We start from the raw sequence: 27,676 nt of genomic DNA on the forward strand, positions 1-27,676 counted from the left end.
AATGTAAGGCAAGTGACAGCTGTACTGTGAGAAATCTGAATTGGAATCACTTGATGACTGAATAACATGCTTTGAAGGACGTATATGTAATTTCTGGCTGTCTTCAAGTCTGAACAGCAGTAAGGAAAGGAAATTAAAATGTTGTAAGTCATTATTCATTTTCTACCAACGTATTAAGACAGCACCATTTTATTTGACTGTTGACTTAAAAAGTTTCACATCAAAAAGGCAATCCACTGGGATAACCAGAAAGATCTTAGCTAATAGACATCAATTCTGGCTAACAGACAAGTTCTGTTCATTACTTTTAGTTTGTACATTCTACTTGCAACATTATAGTCCTAGAAGATTGTGAATTATACACGAATACAGGGAGTAATGAATTTGTTTAAAGAATTTCTAACTAAGACAACATTGGCACAAGTTTGGAAAATACTAATGTTGAAAAGCCATTCCAAACATTAGCTGTTTTTGTTTTTAGGTCATCATATGTCAAACAATTGCTATCGAAATGGCCACTTAACATCTACATAAGGATGACTTTTTAAATAGGTTTTCAAAAAAAAAACCATAAAAGACTTATTGGAAATTGTCATTCATTATTTTGTTACTGGCCAATAGTCATGAGATACAAGCAGTGTAGACAATCAGTACATGTACACACTGTTACAGGGATTTTGTTATTCAAGCAATGGGTTGCTGGATCACATCAGCATAACCAATATAGTAGTTTAACTTTGTTCATTAAAGCAGGCAAGTCCAAGTTCTCAATCAGATTCAAGCTTAATCCCTGAACACTTCCAGTTTGACAAGGAACACAGCTATGAATAAGCTGTTTTCAGGTCACCCAGAGTTAATGAAGATTTAACATTGAGCAGCCCACTCTAAGATTTAAAGGAAGCTGCAACTTGGTGAAAGTTCAATTCAGATTCACTGAAGACTCACTCGAAACTTCACATTTAGGGGCCAATTTTCCACCCATATTTCTGGATTCAGATTTTAAGTCGAGACAAATACATTTTTATTGCAGGTACTCTAGCTGTGGGAATATAGTTACAGCTGCAATTTGGAAGAAAGGTTTAGCACTGACAAAAAGCAGCAGCTAAAAAGCCTACAATGATCCTATCTAAGAAAGAAAAAAATAATTTATCTCCTTTGATCTTCTGGCTTTTACTGACTCGCTTGCTTGAATCCTTCTTGAAATGGATGCTCTTCCTAACATTTGGAAGGATTGGAATAGGAAAATGCAAAGGAAATGCTGGTTCCACCAAGCCCCATACTGTGTAATTACCATGGCTTGCCCCTACATTGAATGTACCACAGGATCAAATGGAATCATGGGAAGTAGGTCTATTTTCCTCATCAACCCCTATCACTTTTGCAAACTGGAGGAGAGTATTCAGTGAGCATGTGAAAATAGCTCATTATTTAAATGTCAGGGATTTTAGTTAATCATAAAATAGAATCATAGAATCTCTACAGTGTGGAGACAGGCCTTTCAGCCCAACATGTCCACAAGAACCATCCGAAGAGTATCCCACCCAAACACATTTCCCATTACTCCACTTTTACCCCTGACGAATGCACCTAACCTACACATCCCTGGCCACTATGGGCAATTTACCTAACCTACACAACTTTGGACTATGGGAGGAAACTGGAGAACCTGGAGCAAACCCACGCAGACACAGGGAGAATGTGCAAACTCCACACAGACAGTCGCCTGAGAATGGAATCGAACCTGGGTCACTGGCACTGTGAGGCAGCAGTGCTAACCACTGAGCCACCGTACCGCCCTAAAAGGGACCAGTTAGTTAGAACATGGATCAGATTACCAAGGGGTTCTGTCCAAAGTAGATATGAGACCTGTCTCTGTATTCAAACTGTTGCAAAGACAAAATCTCAGTACTTTGTCATTGGCCAGTGAGTAATCATTAAGGACCTGCCTTTGCACAGAGAACTGGGGAAGACAGTACAGTACAGACAGCTATTCAGCCCATTACAATTAAAGTAGGTCTTGAAAAGAAACCCTGCTCTTTGCCGACAACTGTGCAAATCTTTCCCCGAGGTACTCCTCCACCTGTGGATACATCAGAGCTCAAATGTAAAAGAAAAAAAGTTACACAAGAAAATTAGTACAATAAGTACAATTTTCTTGCTTTTCTAAAGAAATCAAAGAAATTGAAAAAAGAACTGTGCAATTAATAAAAAGACAACTTTTGACAGTATATTCAATGTTTAATCAGGTTTTAAAGTCACATTTTTTGACTGATCACACCACATGACATTTTGAAATTGTGTGACATTGTTTCTTCTGGCTTTTTACTGTACGCAAACAGTTCTAATTTAAATTCCAAACCTAGATTCCATGCATCCTTTATTCCATTGCTACGTATTGTCGCCTACCTGCAACTTACAACAATGAACTACTGAAACCAAATATACAGCAGAGGCTTACAGTACATTTAAGGCTTTGATTTGTTTGTCCAGTTACGTTATTCCTCATGTCTTGCATTATTTATATACATTTCAATGTAATTCCAGTGTCACAATCATAACGTCAAATCACTGGTTATTGCAACTAAAATTAAATTACATCTGTTACTGTACAAAATACAGATGTGTAAATTTATGAAATTTAAATGGTAACAGATTTTTTAAGAAGTTGTTAAGTAATCAAGAATAAAAATAGTTATACTCACAAATAAAACACATTTCACCATTTAAAACATACAAATTAGGCAGTTATCACATCTAATCTCACCATTTTTGAAACAAAAAATATTTCTATAACCTTGCAAGACACCATATACAAACACTGCAATTTATGAAGATATAACAGTTATTTTAGGAATTGCAATTGAAAAGTATTATATTACCTACCCTGAAAACAATATACATTGAAACTTTAAAACAGTCAAAATAGTTCATAAATGTACACATTGGTGAAAAATAGTTTATGGCTACACGCCATATTCTGCACCATCAGGGATGTACTTGAGGTATTGTATCACATTTTTAACATGGAAAAAAAAACTCCACGCATATTGGAATATTAAGAACATTTACAAAAGAACTGTGTTCTTTAGCAAATAAGTGGAAAATGTATTTCCAAACTCACTGAGTTCTACAAATACTGAACAGTACTTTGAGGCAATGTTAGAAATACTAAGAATGCAACAAACATTTTGATCACTTTCTTAACATTGGGTTGGTCCTTCAAATGAAGGGCTGTTTCATCTACAAAGCCACAACCAATATGACATGTCATGCTGCATCAAACAAAAAATCCATTTTATGAGCTAGTTACAATACTCAAAACAGATAATTGTGGCAAATATTAAAACAAAATTCTATATCTCTGATGAATCAAGAAATGGAACAAACAAAACAGAATGACAGGATTGATAACCATTCAAAACTGCTTGAAAGTTACAGTAGATGAACATTATTTCATGTGCAAGGTATATGAATCACATGAATTTTTCTGGTATAAAAAGAAGTTTTGTTCATAGTTTTAAATAACTCAGCCTGAAAGTTGGTAGCTTCTGTAATGTTGAAAATTAGTTATCCAGTTAAAACCATGTGCAAATTACGTCACAGTTCTTCCATTCACATTTACTGAGAAAACATCCTTACAATAGTTTTCAGGAGATGGATATCTCGTGATCTATGAACTGTTTCAGTCTTTCCACATACTGTGCATAAAGCTCAATGTCATTGTGTCCTGCTCCCTCGACCCAGAGAGGTTCCACTGCTCTTGGACATTGCTCATACATTGCAAGGCCATGGGAAAAATCAATCACCTCATCTGCGGTGCCATGAATTACCAGCACAGGAGAAGATACCTTGGTGATCTTGTCAATGCTGAAAGAGATTTAAAAAATGAGAAATAAAAGGAATAATGTACTATTAAAACAGTAAAGGGGACTAGATTTCATTATAGATTTGTTAGACAGTCAAATGTTAATGATGAATATTGCCTCTAGGCTGTGCTGGTACATGATTACAAAGTAATGCACAGCACACCATGCAGGGGACAAACAGGCTGTATATAAAGCAGTGGTCCCTTAAAAATGCACACATGGTGTGACAATTTCTAAGAAACCATACTGAGCAATAAACTGACTGGGTGCAGCAAAGGGAAATTAGAGGGAACAATAGTTAAGGTCAGGACAAACTAAAAAAAAAATTAAACATAATTTTAATTAGAAAATATACTTCTTAAACATCACTCAGTCACATCACTCTTGCAGGGGTCTGAGTTGTATGTTTATGCCTCAACTCAAACACTTGAGCAAATAATCCAGGTTGATATTTTCAATACAGTACCAAACACAACTCAAGACACTCTCAAGGCAATACTTATTGCTTAACCAACACCATCAATTACCTTGGTTATCTGTTTCAGTGCTGATTTTGGAATCTTATTGGGTGAAAATGACCTGTCTCGATTCTCTACATTTCAACGACTAAACTTCAAAGCTGCTTCATTTGCTGTGAGATTACAATGTCCTGCGGAGAGGTGCTACTTAATTGCAGTTTATTTGCTTTTGTTTTTGGATTCAAAAAGCTAATAGTTGGACAAAGCAAGGTATGCTTAATTTTGCAGAAAGCCTCAATAGATTTGCTCACTGAGCTGGAAGGTTTGTTTTCAGATGTTTTGTCATCATACTAGGTATCAACAGTGAGCTTCCGGATGAAGCACTGGTAAAGCCTGCTTTCTATTTGTGTGTTTGGGTTTCCTGGAGTTGGTGAGGTCATTTTCTATGGTGACATCATTTCCGGTTCCTTTTCTCAGGGAATGGTAAATGGGATCCAAGTCAATGTGTTTGTTGATAGAGTTCCAGTTAGAATGCCATGCTTCTACGAATTCTCATGCGTGTCTCTGTTTGGCTTGTGCTAGGATGGATGTATTGTCCCAGTCGAAGTGGTGTCCTTCCTCATCTGTATGTAAGGATACTAGTCAGAGTGGGTCATGTCATTTTGTGGCTAGTTGATTTAATTTATCCTAGTGCCTAGTTTTCTGCCTGTTTGTCCAATGTAGTGTTTGTTACAGTCCCTGCATGGTATTTTGTAGATGTTAGTTTTGCTTGTTGTCTGTATGGGGTCTTTCAAGTTCATTAGCTGCTGTTTTAATGTGTTGGTGGGTTTGTGGACTAGCATGATGCCAAGAGGTCTGAGTAGTCTGGCAGTCATTTTCTGAGATGTCTTTGATGTAGGGGAGAGTGGCTAGGGTTTCTGGACGTGTTTTGTCTGCTTGTTTGGATTTGTTGCTGAGAAATTGGTGGACAGTGTTCATTGGGTACCCGTTCTTTTTGAATACACTGTATAGGTGATTTTACTCTGCTCATCACAGTTCCTCTGTGCAGTGTGTGTTGGCTCGTTGAAATAATGTTCTAATGCAGCTTTGTTTGTGGATGTTGGGATGATTGCTTCTGTAGTTCAATACTTAGTCCGTATATGTTGTTTTCCTCTAGCCACTGGTTTGAAGTTCCCCATTGGCTGTTCGCTCTACTGTGACATCTAGGAATGGCAGTTTGTTGTTGTGCTCCTCCTCTTTAGTGAATTTTACGCCAGTAAGGGTATTATTGTTGGTCTTGAAGATTTCCTCTAATGTGTTTCGTTTAGTGATGACAAACGTGTCATCTACATAGCAGACCCAAAATTTGGGTTGGATGATTGGCAGAGCTGTTTGTTCGAGTTTCTGCATTACTGCCTCTGCTAAGAACCCTGATATCAGAGACCCCTTGGGTGTTCCGTTTGTTTGTTTGTAGGTTTTATTGTTGAAAGGTGAATGGGTGGTAAGGTATAGGTCCACTAGCCCCACCCCCACCCCCCTCTAGCTTACCTCTCCATGCTTCAGGCTCACTGCCTTTATTCCTGATGAAGGGCTTTTGCCCGAAACGTCGATTTCGAAGCTCCTTGGATGCTGCCTGAACTGCTGTGCTCTTCCAGCACCACTAATCCAGAATCCACTAGCTTGACGATACTGTCCTTGCTGATGAAGTTAGTGGTGTTTGGTGTATGTGTCTTTGATTCTTCTAATAGTGTAGTCAGTGTTACATTGTGAGTAAAGATTTTTGGCGCAAAGTTTCCTGGTTGTATTTATGGAGCTGTTGTGGGTATCATTAATCATTTCTCGAAGCATTCTGCGGCCGTTTTGCTCTGTTATTCTTTTAGCCAGTGCGGTGTTAGGGGGAGGTTTATATTTAAGACATTTAGGTAGTACCCATTTCCTTAGGCATCATACAGGAAGTACAGCTGTTCACCGGTGGCACTCTGTCGGATGGCATTGGTTTCCCATTTTCGGGCCAGTTTTAGCGTATTGCGTCAATAGGTGTTAGCGAGTTTTGAGATTTGTAGTTCAAGTTGAGGTCCTGGATGTAGGTTTGCTTGCTGAGCTGGAAGATTCTTTTTCAGACGTTTCGTCACCATACTAGGTATCATCAGTGACCCTCCGGATGAAGCACTGGTGGTATGGCCCGCTTTCTTTTTGTGTGTTTGGGTTTCCTTGAGTTGGTGATGTCATTTCCTGTTCTTTGTCTCAGGCGGTGGTAAATGGAATCCAAGTCAATGTGTTTGTTCATCCGGAGGTTCACTGATGATGTTACTTAGTATGGTGACAAAATGTCTGAAAAACGAACCTTCCAGTTCAGCAAGCAAACCGACATTCAGAACCTCAATCCGAGTGACAAGTCTTCTCAAAATTCGCTAGCCTCACCAGAGTTAAATTACCTAATTTTTCAATGTTGTTAATACAAATTTCTATTTTATACCAGAGGGTGTATAATATCACCAATGGAAAAATGTAAAACACCAAATTCATTAAATATTGACATCCAATAAAGAACCCACTAGCTACATATTGAGTCCAACTTTTATTTTCTCTGTTTGCATGCTATGTTTGACATTCTGTTGTGACGCATTCCCTCCAGGACACCTTGGTTCACTCCTCCTCCATCTCCTCACACCCTCATGGCACCTTCCATGTTACAGCTGACCATTTACCTGCTGACTCCTAATCATCTAAGGCCCCAAATGTACCTTTCAGGTGAAGCAGCGACTTACCTGGACTTCATTCAATCTAATCTACTGCGTTTGCTGTTCAGTGTCATCTTCCCTTCATTGGGTGGGACATAGTAAAGGCTGGGTGAGCGCTTTGCAGAACACCTACATTCTGTCTGCAAAAATGACTCCAAGCTTCAAATTGCCTGCCACTTCAACACACCAGCATGTTGCACGTCAACATTTCTGTTGCAGGCCTGCTGCAATATTCCAGTGAGCCTCACTGCAAGCTCAAAAAACATCTCATTTTCCACTTGAAGATCCTGCAGCCTCTAGGATTCAACATCGAATTCAAAACTTTAGAGCCTGAATCCATCCTTCCATTTTTTTTTTACTCACCCCACACCCGGTCATGCATGGGTTGCTTTTAGCACGTGACCCATTCTCACGTACTCCTAGGCCTATTATCACATTATAAGGGTTGCATTCGGTACATCTCATCCACTTTATCCTACTCAACTCTTATTATGACTTATTCAGCTTTTCTTCTGTCCTGACCAGGTATCCATAATCTCATTTACCTATCCCTTTCATGTCTCTCTCAGCTCCATCTTCAACTATCCCCCTGTCTCCCGCCATTCCAAACTTCAGATTCAGCATAAATACTACTGTTTCCTACTTACTAACAGTTCTGATGAAGAGTCACTGGACTCAAAGTATTAACTCTGCTTTCTTCCCATAGATGCTGCCAGACCTGCTGAGCTTCTCCAGCAATTTGTTTTTGTGACCCTTCCACAACTGTGCTTTTCTTCCCAGTTCAGATCATGAAGTTTGAATTCCAGCGCAATTATATACTGAATTCTCCCAGTTCAGTTTGTTTTTTGGCATCAACCTTTTGTTTTCATTGCAAAATGCTTAATTAACTTAATGCTGAACAGAGATTTTAGTGCTCCTGCCAGAGTTAGTTAATCTCTATTCTTCCACTACATAACCCACCAGCTCAGGATTTGAAAATAATGCATTACTGGAGTGCTCAATATCTATTGTCTCAACTTTTTAGGTCATTACTAATGACTGAAAGGGATTATCTTTACTGCATAAAATTCAATCCAAATTTCACACAAACATGGAAATGTAGAGGTCTTTGCGCACATCAAATGAAGAAGGAGGCTTATATCTGGCATGTACAATGTTTTCTTGTGTTACAAAGATGAAGCTAGGTTCCTTTAAGGTCAGAAAATTAACCTTAAGTCATTGGTTAATGAAGAAATGACAAATTAGAAGTGCTTCTAATTTTCAGGCTCTGGGCTAAATGCATTAAGTGAATGTCATTTTTTTATGATGTGGAGGTGCCAGTGTTGGACTGGGGTGGACAATGTTAAAAATCTCAACGCCAGGTTATAGTCCAACAGATTTATTTGGAAGTACTAGCTTTTGGAACACTAGCTGATGAAGGAGCAGCGCTCTGAAAACCTGTTCTTCCAAATAAACTTGTTGGACTATAACCTGGTGTTGTGAGAATTTTAACTTTGTCAATTTTTAAATAATTTATTTTGTGTCTGTGATACTGGACATAAAAGTACATACTGGATGCAAAACACGCCCAAATTTTCTGCAGCATAAGCAATATTTCACATTTCTTGGATTGTCACAATAAAGGTTACAGTTCCTCACGACCACGGTACTGGTTCAGCATCCCGCGGCAACAGTTTAAATTTTTGACCATGAAATGCTTCCTGTTTAGTGAACCAATTATTGATTTGTTACAATAATGACCTGAAGCAAAGAGTCTTACAACCACTACCTGTTCTTGTTTACAAAAACTAAAGTAACTGAGGTGGCTGCAAACCATTACATAGAAATAGAAAAAAAAATAGAATCACAGAATCTCTACAATGTAGAGAGGCCATTCAGCCCATCAAATCAGCACCAACCTTCCAAAGAGCAATCCACCTAGACCCCAGCCCCAATCCTGTCCCCATAATCCACATTTACCACCTAGTCTGCATATCCCTAGACACTACTGGGTAATTTAGCATGGCTAATCTACCTAGCATTATTTCATTTGACTGTGGGAGGAAACCAGAGCACATGGAGGTAACCCATGCACACACAGGGAAAACATGAAAATGCCACACTGCCAGTCACCCAAGGCTGGAATCAAACCCAGGTCCTTGGGGATATGAGGCAGCAGAGCTAACCACTGAGCTACTATGCCTCCCAGCAGAGCACGTAAAGAACTTAGTGGGCTGGATAGTAGCAGAAGGAACCATTTTATTAGGAGAAAGTGAGGACTGCAGATGCTGGAGATCAGAGTCAAGAGTGTGATGCTGGAAAAGCACAGCAGATCAGGGCAGCATCCGAGGAGGAGAATCGACACTTTGGGCAAACACCCTTCATCATGCTTATGCCTGAAATGTCGATTCTCCTACTCCTCAGATGCTGTCTGACTTGCTGTGCTTTTCCAGCAACACACTCGTGACATTTTATTTATTAGCAGACTTATAGAGGATTAGAGTAATATAAATCGTATGTTTATAATGCATGTTTATCACAGGGGTGTAACGTTGCAAAAGGAAGCCGATCACCCCATCACGTCTGCACCAACGCTCCAAATGAACCAAGTGTGGGGAATAAAATTTGTGAGGTACAAACTCAATTCTCCCTGTGAAAGTATGATAGAGTGGCAATAATAAAAATGTGGCTTCAAAATAGTGAGAGCGGAGTGTTTAGTATTCACATATACTAAGAGTACACTAAGCTAGGGAAAGAAAAAGACAAGTTGATCAGCAGTACTGAATAAGGAAGATATGGTAATGTTGGAAAGAGAGGATATCCTTGAACAGGCAAAAATGAAAGCCACTTGGCTGGAGTCGTAGAACAAAAAGGACACGATCGCATTACTCAGGTATTGTGTGTTGTGAATTGAGAGAGAGAAAAAAAGATAGAGCATCACATATCTAAGAAATCATAGATGTGCAAGATCTGAGCAGTATCTGGCTGAATATGGTATCCACAAACACAACGGAAGTCAATAGGAATCAAGGGTTGATAGGTGTGATTCCAACCAATCCTAAAGGAAGATGGTTGCAGTTGTTGGAAGGCAATCATCTCAGTCTAAGAAATCATAGCAGTAGTGCATCAAGATAATATTCTAAGACCTACCTTCATCTGCTTCAATAATGACCTTCCCTCCATCAGGTCAGAAATGGGATGTTTGCTGATGATTGCACAATGATTAGCACTACTCATGACTCGGTAGACACTGAAGCAGTCTGGTTCCATATGCTGCAAGCTGTGGACAACTCCCAGGGTTGGGCAGATAAGTGGCTGTTTCCTCCCACAGTCAAATGAAATAATATTCATGCCATAAAAGTGCTAGGCAATGATCATCAACAACAGAGAATCTAACCATTGCCCACTTTCAATGGCATTACTATTGCTAAATGCCTGACTGTCAATATCCTGGGGGTTGCCATTGAGCAGAAGCTGAACTGGACCAACAAAAATTCGTCCTATTCTTGGGAAATAGGGTAGGGTAGGTGACCAAAGTGACATTGGGGGAGCACTTTGGGATCAGTGACCATAGTTGTATTAATTTTAAAATAGTTATGGAGAGGGACAAAACGGTCCGCAGGTTCAAGTTCTGAATTGGGGCTAGGCGAATATTAGACAGGAGCCTCCAGGCTTTGATTGGAGTAGTTTGTTTGCAGGCAAAGAGACCTCTGGCAAGTGGGAGGCCTTAAAAAGTGAGATAGCTAGAGTTCAAAGTCTATGCATTCCTGTGAGGGTGAAGGGCCAGGTTGGCAGGAATAGAGAACCCTGGAGGACAAGAGATATTGAGGCTTTGACCAGGGACAAAAAAAAAGGTGTGGCTCAGGTACCAGGAACTGGGATCAAGGGAATCCTTGGAGATATAAAGGAATTTACTGAAGGAAGAAATCAGGAGGGCAAAAAGGAGGCGCGAGATAGCCTTGGCTGAGAAGATTAAGGTGAATCCAGAGGTACTTTAAGTATATTAAAGGAAAAAGAATGACTAGAGAGAGAATAGGGCCGCTCACGGACCAAAGTGGACATGTGTAGAACCGCAGGAGATGGGCGAGGTTCTCAAAGAACATCTCTTCTCAAAGACAAAGACTTGGGAAAGTTAGTGGTGATATCTTGGGAACAGTCCATATCACAGTAGAGGTGGTATTAGATGTATTCAAATGTATGAAAGTGGATTAATCTCCTGGTCCTGACCAGATATATCCAAAAACACTGCAAGAGGCTAAAGAAGAAATTGCAGGGGCCCCCGCTGATATTTTTGCATCATCATTAGCCACAGGTGAGGTCCCGTAAGATTGGAGGGTAGCGACAGCTGTGCCATTATTCAAGAAGGGCTTCAAAGAAAAGTCTGGGAACTATAGACCAGTAAGCTTAACATCTGTGGTGGTAAGTGACTTGAAAAGATTCTGAGGGATAAGATGCACATGCATTTGGAAAGGCAGGGTTTGATGAGGAGTAGTCAGCATGGCTTTGAGAGTGGGAGATCATGACTCATAACTTTGTTAGAGTTCTTTGATAAAGTAACCAGGAAGGTTCGAGGGCAGAGCAGTACACATAGGCCTTACTAAAATCCATGTAGACTTTGTTAGGGCTGTTCTGCAAGGTTAGATCATATGGAATCCAAGGGGAGCTGGCAAATTGGTTACAAAATAGACGGTGGTAGGAAGCAGAGGGTTTCAGTGGAAGGGTGCTTGTCAGACTGGAGGCCTGTGACTAGTGGAGTGCCTCAGGGGTTGGTGCTGGGCCCATTACTGTTTGTTATCTAGATCAATGCTTTGGATGAGAATGTACAAGACATGATTAGTAAATTTGTTGATACACCAAAATAGGCAGTATAGTGGGCAGTGAGGAAGGTTATCAGAAATTGCAGGAGGACCCTGATCAGCTGGGGATGTGGACCAAGAAATGGCAAATGGAGTTTAAAATAGATAGTGTCGGAAAAGATCTGCCACCCTGCCAACCCACAATAGGCCCACAAAAGCAAAATTGGCCAAACTGTACCAAAGCTGAAAATGTGTTGCTGGAAAAGCGCAGCAGGTCAGGTAGCATCTTAGCCGGCTGGACAAACTTTCCTCATTCCTGAAGAAGGGCTTATGCCCGAAACGTCGATTCTCCTGTTCCCTGGATGCTGCCTGACCTGCTGCGCTTTTCCAGCAACACATTTTCAGCTCTGATCTCCAGCATCTGCAGACCTCACTTTCTCCTCAAACTGTACCAAAAAACACCCAGAATGCCTCAGCATGGACCAAGCAGGCTGACAAACGAAACTAGACAGTACTCGTAGATAAATGAATACACCTCAAGCACCCACTAACAACGACAGAGCACCACAGCTATCCCAAAGCCCAGAGGGCAGTTTCACAACCCAGCAACACCAAAGCCACACAAAGAACAGGTCAGACAGAGAGGCACCAGCAACAGCACTACACCAGGACAGGACAATGGAAGCACCTCACCGCTTCAGAGGAGACATTAGCACCTACCTACGAAGAGGAATGGGAGCTCTGGACCCATCGACACAGCCAGAATGTTGTTTTGTGTAGAGAATTAGGACATTCCTCTGCTAACAGTTTTCCGATTAGCATCATTGTAACTAGATTACTCCACTTCCAGATACGTTATATTTTGCCCCATTTCTAATTGGCCCTATTGTACAGGATTGTTATAAAAACTGGTTTCTTCCTCAGCTCGAGGAAGAGAAATTCTCGGCTACCTGGGCAGACTGTCTGTGCTGTTTCAGATTAGTCAATTTCTCTTCAGCGATATCGCTTGTAATAAGCAGCATGTCAATTTCACCTGGTCTGGTTTGTGTGGTCTCTACTTTTTTGGGCAAATTTATCCGACATAGTGTGAGGTCTTGCATTTTGGAAAGTCAAATCAAGGTAAGAGTTTCATGGTGAATGGTAGGGCCTTAAGGAGTGTAGTGGAACCAAGGGATCTTGTAGTTCAGGTGCAAGGTTCTCTGAAAGTGGAGTCACAGGTATACAGGGCAGTGAAGGAGGCTTTTGGCACACTGGCCTTCATCAGTCAGGGCTTTGAGTATAGAAGTTGGGAAGTTATGTTGCAGTTATACAAGACGTTGGTGAGTCCGCACTTAGAGTATTATGTTCAGTTTTGGTCACCTTGTAATAGGAAAAATGTTATTAAACTGGAAAGAATGCAGAAGAAATTTACAAGGATGTTGCCTAGACTCAATGACCTGAGCCATATAGTGAGGTTGGACAAGGTAGGACTTTTGTTTAGAGCATAGGAGACTGAGAGGGGACCTTATAGAGGTGTACACGGTCATGAGAGGCATGCATAGGATGAATGCACACAGTCTTTCTCCCAGGATTGGGGAATCAAGGACATCAGTTTAAGGTAAGATGTTAATGATTAATAGGGAACCTAAGGAGCACCTTTTTTTTACATAGAAAGTGGTACATATATGGAATGAGCTGCCAGTGGAAGTGGTTGAGGCGGGTACATTAACAACATTTAAAAGGCAACTGGACAAATACATGGATAGGAAAGGATAAGGATATGGACCAAGTGCTGGGAAACGAGGTTAGCATGGATGGACATTTTGGGCCAAAGGGCCTGTCTCCATGCTGTAAGACTGACTCTATACAAACACTGCAGCACAAAAATCAGTTCGAAGCTAGAAATTCCGTAACTAGTAACTCACTTCCTGTTTCCCTAATGTCCACCATTTACAAGGCACACATCAAGTGTGGTGGAATAATTCCCACTTGCCTGGATGAGGGCAGCTCCGATAACACAAGAAATTCAACACAATCCAGGACAAAGCATTCTATGTGATTATTTGGCACCTCATCCACTTCCTTCAACATTCATTCCTTTCATCATCAATGCAAACCATGTGCAAATTCACTGCACAAACTTACTGAGATTCCATCCCAATCAACGAACACGATTAATTGCAAGTTCCTCTTCAAGTCACACACCATCCAGACGTGGAACCATATGACCATTCTTTCACTGTCACCAAATCAAAATCCTGGAATTTCCTTCCAGCAGCACAGAGGATTTCTCCCAAGCACTGCAGCAGCTCATGAAGGTTGCTCAACACAACATTCAAAAGGAATTAAGGATAGGCAACTAATGTTAACCTAACCAATGTTGCACAGTTTCATGAATTCAAAAATGGAGAAAGAGCTGGTTTCATATACAAGATAAACTCAAAGGGAAATTAAAGCAAATAGGAGTGAAACTAGTGGAACTCTAATTCGGGACTGGGTCAGGGTGGCTGGGGAAAAACAAGAGAATCAGCAAACACAGCTGAACATATGACTTCAATTAGGCCCTTGCACTTCTTTGTGAAAATAGATAAAGTATTAATAATAGTGGGAAAAAGCTGAGCACTGTCTCTAGCATGCCCTTACAACACAGGGTGGTTTTAGCAACAGTGTTAAAGGTGAGCTATTTGGATTTTAGATTAGATTAGATTACTTACAGTGTGGAAACAGGCCACACTGACCCATTCCCCTACATTTACCCGTGCACCTAACACTACAGGCAATTTAGCGTGGCCAATTCACCTAACCTGCACATTTTTGGACTGTGGGAGGAAACCAGACCACCCGGAGGAAACCCACGCAGACACAGGGAGAATGTGCAAACTCCACACAGTCAGTCGCCTGAGGCGGGAATTGAACCCGGGTCTCTGGCGCTGTGAGGCAGCAGTGCTAGCCACTGTGCACAGTGCACACTGTAATGTAATCTAATCTAACCAAAAGGTGGTGAGTCACTTGACTAGAAATGTTACTTAAATGTCAAAAAGCATGCAATTATAATGCAAGAAATACATGTCTCAAGGTGCATTGCATGGTTCTTCATGGTGCGTCATTTTCTAAAATGAATTATACAGAAAGGAGCTCAGTGTTATGCCCTGTAATACACATTATCTTACTTTTAACTTATGTAGTTTAATTATCATCTTAAGTAAACTCAGACTGTGGTAAATAAGAGTTCAATTATTTGGTGAAGAAATCACGTAGGAGTAATAGCTTTTCTGGTTGCAGGACAGAGTACAAGAGGAATTGTCTGGCTTTCATTTTTCTTTTCTCTTCCCTCCCACCACCCCTCAGAGTTATTGTTATCATCAACATTTAACAAATGGATCCTGATTGCCTGCATTCTTTTAATAAATTATCTTCGGTAGGTGGGAGAACGTCTCTGTTCATTTTAAGCAACTATCTTGCAGAAGAAAAACACCCATTAGAAGAATTGTTTGCATTTGATTCAAACAATGGAACAAGTATGCCTAGAATAGATTTGTGTGCCTATAATTTTGACTCAGAGGGCAAGACCAAGTGCATGCTATGATGGAAAGAACATCATTTCGTGTAACCAAATAGAAAGAGAAATGGACATAAAGCTGTAACAAATGTTACATTACATAGAGTTTAACCTCACAAGTTCACGGTTAGTTGGACACTTTAGGAGATGGTTGTTTTTGTAAAGTAGCATTAACAGGCACAAGACTCTCAGCACTGGGCCAGCCATAAGATCAGAGAACACTGGAGTCCCCACCTAAATCAGAAGGCCTGGATTCAAGTCTCACCTGTTCCACAGGTGTGTCGTAACATAGGTTGGTTAAAATATCTCAAAGCACTGGCAATTTGGCACAGCATCTGGTAATATTGGGATGCAGCTTCTGATTGTCAAGCTGTGGTAGTTATTTTAGCAAATAGCAAAATTGGGAGCTGGGAACCATGATTTGAGATTTTTGGAATGAATGATCTGCTGTTAGCCCAATTCAAACCATCGGGTCCCAAACCACAAACTTTATGGTCAGTCAGTCAATCTCTGGACATCTTCAATCCTCAAAACAATCACCCTAAACTTCCTTCCCCAATGTCTGCTGATGCCTGACATGATATTCCTGGTAAAGCATTAAAACACAAATTTCATATGACTAAAAATTATAAATTGGGCAGGCTCAACTTCCATAACCTGGACCATAAGAAATAGAAATAGATTTCTTAGATTCCCTACAGTGTGGAAACAGGCCCTTCAGCCCAACAAATCCACACCGACCCTCCAAAGAGCAACCCACCCAGACCCATTCCCTTACATTTACCCCTGCACCTAACACTACGGGCAATTTACCATGGTCAGTTCACCTAACCTGCACATCTTTGGATTGAGGGAGGAAACCAGAGCACCCGGGGGAAACCCATGCAGACACGGGGAGAATGTGCAAACTCCACACAGACAGCTGCTCGAGGTGGGAATTGAACCCGGGTCCCTGGCGCTGTGAGGCAGCACTACTAACCACTGAGCCACCGTGTCGCCCCAATAGGAGAAGGCTGTTCTGCCCTTTTGAGCCTGCTCTGCCATTCAATAGGATCATGGCTGATCAGACACTTCTCATGTCCATTTTCCTGCCCTTTTCCTCAATCTTGATTCTCTTCCTGATCAAGAATCTATGTCAGCCTTAAATACACAAAGAGGAGAAAGTGAGGACTGCAGACTGGAGATCAGTCAAAAAGTGTGGTGCTGGAAAAGCACAGCTGGTCAGGCAGCATCCGAGGATCAGGAGGGTTGATGTTTCAAGCATAAGCTCTTTATCAGGAATGAGGGAATGCCCAAGGGGGCTGAGACATAAATGCGAGGGGTGGGGGGGGGCTGGGGCTGGGAAGGAAATGTAGCTGGGAATGCATTAGGAAGATGAAGGTGGGGGGTGGTGGTGGTGATAGGTCAGAGCGGAGGGTGGAACAGATAGGTGGGAAGGGAGATGGACAGGTAGGACAATTCAAGAGTGCGGTGCTGATTTGGAGGGTTGGATCTGGCATAAGATGGGGGAAGGGGAGATCAGGAAACTGGTGAAATTGACATTGATTCAGTGTAGTTGGAGGGTCCCAAGGCGGAGGATGAGGTGGTCTTCCTCCAGATGTTGGGTGGCTAGAACTTAGCGATAGAGGAAACCCAGGACTTACATGTCGTTGGTGCAGTGGGAGGGGGAGTTAAAAAGTGTTCAGCCACAGGACAGTGGGGTTGATTGGTGCATGTATCCTGACGGTCATCTACCAATCGCATTCCCAGCTCACCTTCCCCCAGCCCCATCCCCTCCCCTCTTAGCCCCTTTGGGCACACACCCCACATTCCTGATGAAGAGATTTATGCTCAAAACGTTGACTCTCTTGCTCCTCAGATGCTGCCTGACCAGCTGTGCTTTCCCAACACCACACTTTTTGACTTAAATACACAAAGACTCTGCCCTCAAAGCTCTCTATGGCAAGGAGTGCCAAAGGCTCCCAACCCTCAGAAATTCCTCATCTCAATTTTAAGTTGATGCTCTTTAATTCTGAGACTATGCCTTTGATCCTAGACTTACCCATAAGAAACACCCTCAGCATTTACCCTGTCAAGCCCCTTAGAATCCTGTACATTTCAACTCAATCACCTCTTATGTTTCTACACCCCAGTGAGTACAGTCCCAAACTGTTTAACCTTTGCGCATAAGACAATCCCTCCAAACTGGAAATAACCCATGCAAATGTTCTTTTAACTGCTTCCACTGAAATTGTATCTTTCCTCAAATAAAGGGATCAAAACTGCTCTCAGTACTCCAGATGTTGAGTGATCAGCACCTTATACAGTTGCAATAAGACTGTCCCTACTGTTATACTCCAACCCCATTGAAATATGAGCCAAACTTCCACTAGCCTTTCTGATTACTTGCTGCACCTGTGTGCTAGTTTTCTTTTTGTGCACGACTACCCCCAAATTGCAGCTTTCTACAGTTTTTCTCCATTTAAGTAATACTGTTCTCTTGTTCTCCCTTCCAAAATGAACAACTTCATCTCTTCTCACGTTATACTTCATATGCCAACTTTTGGCCCACTTTCTTAACCTAGCAATATCTCTAAATTGTATCCTTCTTGCAACCTGCCATCCCACCAGCTTTTGTGTTTCATCTGCAAAATTTGGCTACAGTCCATTCACTTCCTTCCCCCAAATCATTAACATGTATTGTAAATAGTTGCAGTCTCAGTGCTGGTCCCTGTGGAACCCCACTGGTCACAGGTTGTCAACCTGTAAAAGGAATCTTCATCCCAACTCATTGGTTTGTGCCCATTAGCCAATTCTCTATCTATGCCAATATACTACTGCCAACACCATGGAGTCTTACCTTGAGTTAACCTTTTGTGAGGAACCTTTTGGATGCCTTCTGGAAGTCCAAATACAACACATCTACTGACTCCTATCTATCCACATTGGATGAGACTTCCTCGAAAATAATAAATTAATCAGATAAGATTTCCCTTTCATAAAGCCGTGCTAACTCTGCTTGATCAGATCATGATTTTCCAAATGTTCCACTATTATTTCCTTAATAACAGATTCCAATTATTTTTAACAATAGATTTTAGACTAATAATGTTTAGGCTATTTTAGGCCTATAGATACCTGCATTGTTCTCCACTCCCTTTTTGAATCAGGATGTCACATTGGCAGTTTTTTTTAATCCTCTGGTACTTCAAGAATGGGGATTTTTGGAAACCTATAAATAATGCATCCATTATAGAACATAGAACATAGAAGAATACAGCGCAGTACAGGCCCTTTGGCCCTCGATGTTGCGCCGATCCAAGCCCACCTAACCTATACTAACCCACTATCCTCCATATACCTATCCAATGCCCGCTTAAATGCCCATAAAGAGGGAGAGTCCACCACTGCTACTGGCAGGGCATTCCATGAACTTGCGACTCGCTGAGTGAAGAACCTACCCCTAACTTCTGTCCTATATCTACCCCCCCTTAATTTAAAGCTATGCCCCCTTGTAATACCCGACTCCATACGCGGGAAAAGGTTCACACTGTCAACCCTATATAACCCCCTAATCATCTTGTACACCTCAATCAAGTCACCCCTAAACCTTCTTTTCTCTAATGAAAACAGCCCCAAGTGTCTCAGTCTATCCTCATACGATCTTCCTTCCATACCAGGCAACATCCTGGTAAACCTCCTCTGCACCCGTTCCAGTGCCTCCACATCCTTCCTATAGTATGGCAACCAAAACTGCACACAATATTCCAGATGCAGCCGCACCAGAGTCTTATACAACTGCATCATGACCTCAGGACTCCCGAACTCAATTCCTCTACCAATAAAAGCCAGTACGCCATATGCCTTCCTCACCGCACTATTTACCTGGGTGGCAACTTTCAGAGATCTGTGTACATGGACACCAAGATCCCTCTGCTCATCCACACTACCAAGTATCCGACCATTAGCCCAGTACCCCATCTTTTTGTTATTCTTCCCAAAGTGAATCACCTCGCACTTAGCTACATTGAATTCCATCTGCCACCTTTCTGCCCAGCTCTGCAGCTTCTCTATATCCTGCTGTAACCTGCCACATCCTTCCTCACTGTCAACAACTCCTCCGACTTTCGTATCATCCGCAAACTTGCTCACCCAACCTTCTAACCCCTCTTCCAGGTCATTTATAAAAATGACAAACAGCAATGGTCCCAAAACAGATCCTTGCGGAACACCGCTAGTGACGGCACTCCATGAAGAAACTTTGCCATCAACTACTACCCTCTGTCTTCTTCCATCCAGCCAATTCCTAATCCAAACCTCCAACTCACCCTCAATGCCATATCTCCGTATTTTCTGCAGTAGCCTACCATGGGGAACCTTATCAAACGCCTTACTAAAATCCATATATACCACATCTACCGCTATCCCCTCATCAACCTCCTTCGTCACCTTTTCAAAGAATTCAATAAGGTTTGTGAGGCACGACCTGCCCTTCACAAAACCATGCTAACCAAATTGTTATTAAGTACAAGGACGTTGAAAATACTTTTCACCTTTTCCAGGATTTCCAACACCTCTTCTCTACATACCTCAAAGCCAGCCATTCTACTTATCTCTTCAGCTTCCTCTTTTAGGATCCTAGGATGCAAGCCATCATATCCAGGGGATTTATCTGCCTTTAGTCTAATTTTTTTGTCTCATATAACGTCTCCAGTGACGGTGATGGTACTTAATTTCTCCTGTGTATTCAAGTATTAATGGGCTATTTGAAGCATCTTCCACTGTCAAGACTAATACAATATATTTGTTTAACTCTGTTCCATTTCCTTGTTCCCCAAAACTGTCTACCTAGATTAATTTTCTAAGGGAACTATGCTCACAGTTTTCTTTTTAGGAAATAGCTTCCTTTTTAGCTATTTACAAAGAAGTTCTTAAAGTCAGTTCTTATATTCATCACTAATTTGCCCTCAGTTTATTTTCTGTCTTTATTACCTTTTTAGTTCTCCTTTGTTGGATTCTGAATTTATCCTGGTCTTTGGGGCTATCACTGACTTTTGTCTCTATTCTGCTTTTTCTCTCAACTTAATACTATCCTTAACTTGCTTGGTTAGCCATAAATGATTTATTCCTCTCTTAAAATCTTTCCTTCTTACTGGGATATATATCTTGCTGTGAGAGACAAATTCCCTCCTTAAACATCTGCCAGTGCTTGTTTACTGCCATTCCTGCTAATCTATCCCACCCAGTTCATTTTAGCCTAAAGATTTTTCCTTATTTCATTATAATTCCCTTTGATCAAAGTAAACACAGTTGATTCTGACCCAAATTTATCACTCTCAAACTGAATATTAAATTCTATCATGTTATGATCATGACTTCTTGGGGAGCTTTTACCATTTATGAAACTTGCTTTATCCAAGATAATCTGCTCTGTGGCTAACTCCATGACATATTGCTCAAGGAAACTGGTTCATGTTCCTGGTATGTACCAAGCTTGTAGGCTTGTGAAACATTCTGCGCTATTAGTACAAATGTTAGCTGATGTAGTCTTTAATAAAATCATTTCTGTGATCAAAAATGACCATTTATAATCAAGTAATGATCGATCTCCTGAATTTTAGAGAAAGAAAATCATCATTTTTCATACATCTCACATTTACATCGAGCCCTGATTTTCAGCTAAACTCAAGCTCTTTATGCTTACCAACTACTCAGTGAAGTCAAGAATTGCCCTGGTGCAAACTTACTCATTGATGGAATCATAGATCATCATTAAATGTTTAGCTCCTTCCTTTGTGTACATCAACAAGATGTCAAGGATACCACCTCACTGGTATGTGCTGTGTTCCCACCAATCCTGCCTTTCAACATGGCAACATGGTTCAAGAAGGAACAGGGCGAGGTATCTATTGTTCAAGATTGCAGAGCACAAATACTTATGCAGCAAGAGAATCTAGATGCTGGAGACTGGAGAAAATTTGTTACACAGCTTAGAGTTAAATGTGTAGGCAGAGAAAAGCTGAGCACATTGCTGCCACTGCAAGACAAAGTTGCAAAATATATCAAGGAAAATTGACAGAAAGGGCTCTCTGTTCCTTGACAAGCTGCTTGAATCTTTACCTTAAGAAAAGGAAAAAAATTAGTATTTCAAATTTTAAAGCCCACTTGAATGCTGCATGCGGTATCTAAAGAGTAATAATTTGTACTGTGTCAGAAGACTCAGCTTTCACAGCAAATAAAAACCAAGTATTAAGACACAGGGAAGCCAAACTAAATCAGCCTCATTATCACTGGATTCACAACACCATGAAATTCAAACAGTGATCCTTCAAACTGCCCAACTGTTTCTAACCAGTCTTTATGGATAACAAATTTTGGACACCAAGTTTAAAACTCAAAAATTAACAACTAATTATTAGTAATTAACTTTAACAGAACACAGATGACAAGGTAATCAAATTAATATCCATGAACTCAAGCCAAATCTTCTTCAATTAGAACCCCCACTCAGAAGTCACAAAGAGACGGACAGTTAAGGGATAATTAAAAAGTAAAAGAATTATAATTTGCCAATTCAATAAACAGCTTCCAACAATTGATAGCAGCAAAATAGCACTTCAGCACAATCTGCAACCTCATTGCCCAACATATCCCCAACTCAGCAATAACCATCAAGTCATGGGATCAACCCTGGTTCAATGGAGTATACAAGAAGATTTGTCAAGAACAACGCGAGGCATGTCGAAAAATGATGTATCACCCTGGTGAAGTGACCAAACAGGACCACCTGCATAAATAGCAGGTGGTGTACACAGCTAAATGATCTCACAACCAACAGCTCAGATTTTCAGTCCTGCTTCATCCAGTTGTGAATGGTGGTGGACAATTAAACAAGTCATTGGAGGAGGTGACTGCTCCACAAATAACCTCATTCTCAATGATGGAAGAGCCCAGCACATTAGGACAAAATATAAGGCTAAAAGCATTCACCACATTGTTCAGCTAAAAGTGCTGAGTGGATGTTCCATCTCATCCTTCCCCAGTGGTCCCCAGCTTTACAGATACCAGTCATCAGTCAATGCAATTCACTCCATATTATACCAAGAAATAGCTGGCATGGTGGCTCAATGGTTACTGTGGTCAGCACCAGGGATCCCAGGTTCAATTCCATCCTTGGGTGACTGTCTATGTGGAGTCTGCGCACATTCTCCCTGTATATGCATGGATTTCCTCCGGAGGCTCTGGTTTCCTCCCACAGTTCATAGATGCGCAGGTTAGGTGGATTAGCCATAGTGTCCAGGGATGTGCCAGCTATATGGATTACCGATGGGAAATGCAGGGTGAGGGGATGGAGGTGTGTGTCTGGGCATGATGCTCTTCAGAGTTTTAGTGTGGACTTGATGGGCTGATAGGCCTGCTTTTACACTAGGAATTCTAAAATTCTATGAACAGAATTGCCAGAATGCCAAAGTCACCAGTTAATACAAATAAATCTGGCAGATTAGATTACTTACAGTGTGGAAACAGGCCTTTCGGCCCAACAAGTCCACACTGACCCGCCGAAGCGTAATCCACCCATTCCCCTACATTTACCCCTTTACCTAACACTACGGGCAATTTAGCTTGGCCAATTCACCTGATCTGCACATCTTTGGAGTGTGGGAGGAAACCAGAGCACCCGGAGGAAACCCACGCAGACACGGGGAGAACATGCAAACTTCACACAGTCAGTCGCCTGAGTCGGGAATTGAACCCAGGTCTCTGGCGCTGTGAGGCAGCAGTGCTAACCACTGTGCCACCGTGCCGCCCAAATCTGGCAGACTTGAGAAATATTTACTTACTTCTTACTGACTTGGGATCTTTTCTCAGAACCTTCAACAATTCAGTGACTAGAGAGAAATTGGAGAGAAACTAATAAGAGAGCAAAACCAAGCAGCATAACTCTCTGGAAGGCTCCAGAAAATCTCACTGCTTCTTGTCAAAGCCTAGTCAGAACGGATTCTCTCTGACTGACCAATTCAACATCCAACCAGCTTCCAGCACTAAGCACAGGAACAGCTCAATACTGATTTGTCTGCAGTACCCTTACATAATACAACTTAATTGATTATCTTTTCAGGCCAGTTACCAACGGAAAACATCTTTGTTCTCTTTTAAAATCAGTTGTTGTTCCAAGTTCAGAGTTCATTTCTTAACTTCAACTCAGTTCCAAACCATAAAAATTTTTTTTTTAAAAATAGCGGTGGCCTCTTCAAAAGTACTGCACATGCTGGAGATCCGAAATAAAAACAGAAACTTAACAGCTGTGGCATCATCTGTAGATAGGAACACAAAGTTAAAATTTCAAGTCCGACTTGAATTCTTTGGACTGTAAAATAATAGTTTTTACCCTGTTGACAAAAGGGGACGAGAAAGAGTAGAATGAATGAGGGTGCGCAGAGCCAAATCAAAGGGAAGCCAAATGGTAGACGATCTACACAGATGCAAAATAGATGCTAATCAGGTTATAAAAAATAGAAAAAAGTCAACCTCAGAGTTGTGTTCACCAGCTCTCATGCCTCCTGACAGCACTGTTGAAGTGGGGTCCTCATTTTCAGGTACTCAGTATCTGATAGAGGAATCCAACAGGAGGAAAAGGTGCAACATTTACCTCCAAATCCTCTCTCCCATTATCTCCATTCTGCCTCAATCACCATTCATATGGTGTTCCTTGACAATCCTAGGCCTCTTGTGGACACAATGCCAATTTGTACCCGCTTTGTGGTTTAGAGTCAGAGATGTACAGCATGGAAAAAGACCCTTCAGTCCAACCTGTCCATGCCGACCAGATATCCCAACCCAATCTAGTCCCACCTGCCAGCACCTGGCCTGTATCCCTCCAAACCCTTCCTATTCATATACCCATCCAAATGCCTTTTAAATGTTGCAATTGTACCAACCTCCACCACTTCCTCTGGCAGCTCATTCCATACACGTACCACTCTGAAAACGTTGCCCCGTAGGTCTCTTTTATATCTTTCCTTTCTCACCATAAACCTACGCCCACTAGTTCTGGATTCCCCGACCCCAGGGAAAAGATTTTGTCTATTTATCCTATCCATGCCTTTCATAATTTTATAAACCTCTATAAGGTCACCCCTCAGCCTCCGACGCTCCAGGGAAAACAGCCCCAGCCTGTTCAGCCTCTCCCTGTAGCTCAAATCCTCCAATCCTGGCAACATCCTTGTAAATCGTTTTTGAACCCTTTCAAGTTTTACAACATCTTTCCAATAGGAAGGAGACCAGAATTGCACACAATATTCCAACAGTGGCCTGGACTTCAACAGTTTCCCCTTCCCCCACCTCACCCTAGTTCTAAACTTCCAGCTCAGCACTGTCCCCATGACTTGTCCGGACTTGTCCTACCTGCCTATCTCCTTTTCCACCTATCCACTCCACCCTCTCCTCCCTGATCTATCACCTTCATCCCCTCACCCACTCACCCATTGAACTCTATGCTACTTTCTCCCCACACCCACCCTCCTCTAGCTTATCTCTCCACGCTCCAGGCTCACTGCCTTTATTCCTGATGAAGGGCTTTTGCCCGAAACGTCGATTTCGAAGCTCCTTGGATGCTGCCTGAACTGCTGTGCTCTTCCAGCATCACTAACCTAGACAATGTGCTGTATAGGCGCAACATGACCTCCCAACTTCTGTACTCAATACTCTGACCAATAAAGGAAAGCATACCAAACGCCTTCTTCACTATCCTATCTACCTGCGACTCTACTTTCAAGGAGCTATGAACCTGCACTCCAAGATCAGCAACACTCCCTAGGACCTTACCATTAAGTGTATAAGTCCTGCTAAGATTTGCTTTCCCAAAATGCAGCACCTCGCATTTATCTGAATTAAACTCCATCTGCCACTTTTCAGCCCATTGGCCCATCTGGTCAAGAATATTGAAGGTTTAAGGAGTGTCTCTAGTAAAATCATTCACTGAGATACTAAGAGACAAAATAAATTAAGGTTATTTCTCATACCACACAAGGTAATCTGGGAAACTGACTGTGTGGAGTTTGCACATTCTCCCAGTGTCTGCGTGGGTTTCCTCCGGGTGCTCCAGTTTCCTCCCACAGTCCAAAAATGTGCAGGTTAGGTGAATTGGCTATGCCATAATTGCCCATAGTGTTAGGGGCAGGGGTAAATGTAGGGGAATGGGTCTGGGTGGGTTGCGCTTCGGCGTGTCGGTGTGGACTTGTTGGGCCGAAGGGCCTGTTTCCACACTAAGTAATGTAATCTAATCTAATTTTATCTGTAAGGGATAAATATAAATGCAATTTGGCCAGTAACGTAGAAACAAATTTTAAGATCAATGAAGAGACAGCCAGTGAAGTCAGTGACAAAGATTTTGATTATTTATGATAAATTTAGATGGTGATCATTTTCTAAAAGTTACATGATGTATGATGTGAGTATAACAGACCACATGATTGTGCTGTTTACTGGGAGTTTCTGGAATTCATTGTATTTTATATGTCCAAAAGAAGATAATATCGGAGGCGGTGAGGAGAGAGAGTACTGTATTTTGAATATTTTGTAAATATGCTCCAATAGAACATGTCATTTTAATTCAGGCAATTTGGCTGAAACTTTTATAGCTGAAAAAAAAATGTATAAAATTTGTGTACCCATGCTGCATAATTAATTTTGTCCTGTTCTTAAAAAAGAAGTGTAATATTACCATATAAAGTAGACTTTATAAAGTTGGAGTAAGGAATTGCTCCATTAGGAATTTCAAATTTGAAGGTCAGCACATCCTGTATCTTTTTCTCCTGGTGCATCACAAAGGCTACCCTTCTATCTTTCATTCTAAAGATTTGTTTCCCGAAAATATTTTTAAAGCAGCTGTAATTTTTTAAAAATCTCATAACTCAAACAACTGAGGTTATCAGGTGACACAGTGTGATTGACATTAGCAAGAAGTTATCACAATGAAACTCACAGCTGCATCAAAAATAACAACAGTGTGAAAACCCCATGCCAGACAGGTAGAAGAGGTTTGAGACTTGTGGAAATGGGCTCCCAACTCTTTGAACGTCCACAATGTTTTTAGAGCAACAGGTTTCATTTTGGAAGAGCCGCTCACCATTTATGTAGCACGTTTTTAGCATATTTAAATTATGCTGCCACATGCATTAGGAAGGAGAAAGTAAGGACTGTAGATGTTGGAGATCAGAGTTGAGTGTGTGGTGCTGGAAAAGCTCCAATGAAGGGCTTATGTCCGAATCGTCGATTCTCCTGCTCATCGGATGCTGTCGAACCTGCTGTTTTTTTCCAGCACAACACTCTCGATATACATTTGGAAGGCTGATTTTAATAATAGTTGCCAAGCAGGTTCCCAAAGATTCAGAAAATCCAGCAATGTAAAGGACACAGGGGCCTCCTGTATTGAAGGTTGCTCATTGCTCCAATTCATGTGGGAGCAAAGAGAAGCATGGTTGTTCCACCAACCAAGGAAACCTTCAACTTTCATTCTGCATTCACATCCAAACAATTTCCATCCTCAAGAACACCCTGGCACTGATGTCTCACTCTCTCCCATCATGGCTCATTTTTGCCATTCACCGCCAACTATTCCCACCTACCTCACCCAATTTATCGTTCCTTTCCTGTCCTATTTGGAACCATTCCTTGGGTCCCTATTTTAGATTCCGGTTGTCAGTTTTCCCTTCCAACAATTTATTCAGATGTTAACCAGGGAATTTAGAAAATAAATCGAAAGTTTTCCTTTATATTAAAAAAGGCAGGGCCTCCATGTTCCTGACTTTGTTGGTTTGCCCTCATGCTGTCGTAATTCTCTGCACCAACCCCACCTCTGCATAAACATCAGACCAAAATATTTTTTTCCAAATTGCTTCTTTGGCTGCTTGGATATACAGTAAGTTAGCTTTTGCATCCAATTATGAGATACAAATGGACTGAATTTCAAAAATATTTATGGACCAAAGTGTCAGAGTGACATTTAGAGGACCTACTTATAAGTTGACATATTTGGACCTGCACTTTAAACAGATATCATAATGTAAGTAACTACTAATTCAAGTTTGAACTCCAGTCTTAAAAACAAATAGATAATAGAATTCCTTTCACTGAAGCTGTCGAGCTATGAATAATGGCCACTTCTGACTGGAAACATTAGCTGTGCTGAAGAATCTCCATTTGTGCACGGAAAATTAGAAATAGGACTTCAATACATGACACAGCCATTATTCCCAGATAACTCTAAAAGAAAAGATAATACATATTTGTAGACAGTCACCTAGAGTAGAGGAAAGAAAGGAATGGTGTAACTTATCAT

The 27,676-nt window shown here is 41.3% G+C and overlaps 1 protein-coding gene across 1 annotated transcript in view; it reads right to left on the reverse strand.

Moving 5' to 3' along the window:
• Positions 1-2,217: 2,217 nt before the first annotated feature.
• Positions 2,218-27,676, reverse strand: part of abhd17c (abhydrolase domain containing 17C, depalmitoylase) — a 74,915-nt gene continuing 49,456 nt past the window's right edge. The window contains exon 3 of the mRNA XM_043677618.1: positions 2,218-3,867. Within this exon, the coding sequence (XP_043533553.1) occupies positions 3,648-3,867 (220 nt within the window). The 3' untranslated portion in view covers positions 2,218-3,647. The remainder of the gene's footprint in view (positions 3,868-27,676) is intronic.

This window comes from Chiloscyllium plagiosum, chromosome 36, assembly GCF_004010195.1.
Source record: "Chiloscyllium plagiosum isolate BGI_BamShark_2017 chromosome 36, ASM401019v2, whole genome shotgun sequence".
NCBI classification, from domain to species: domain Eukaryota; kingdom Metazoa; phylum Chordata; class Chondrichthyes; order Orectolobiformes; family Hemiscylliidae; genus Chiloscyllium; species Chiloscyllium plagiosum.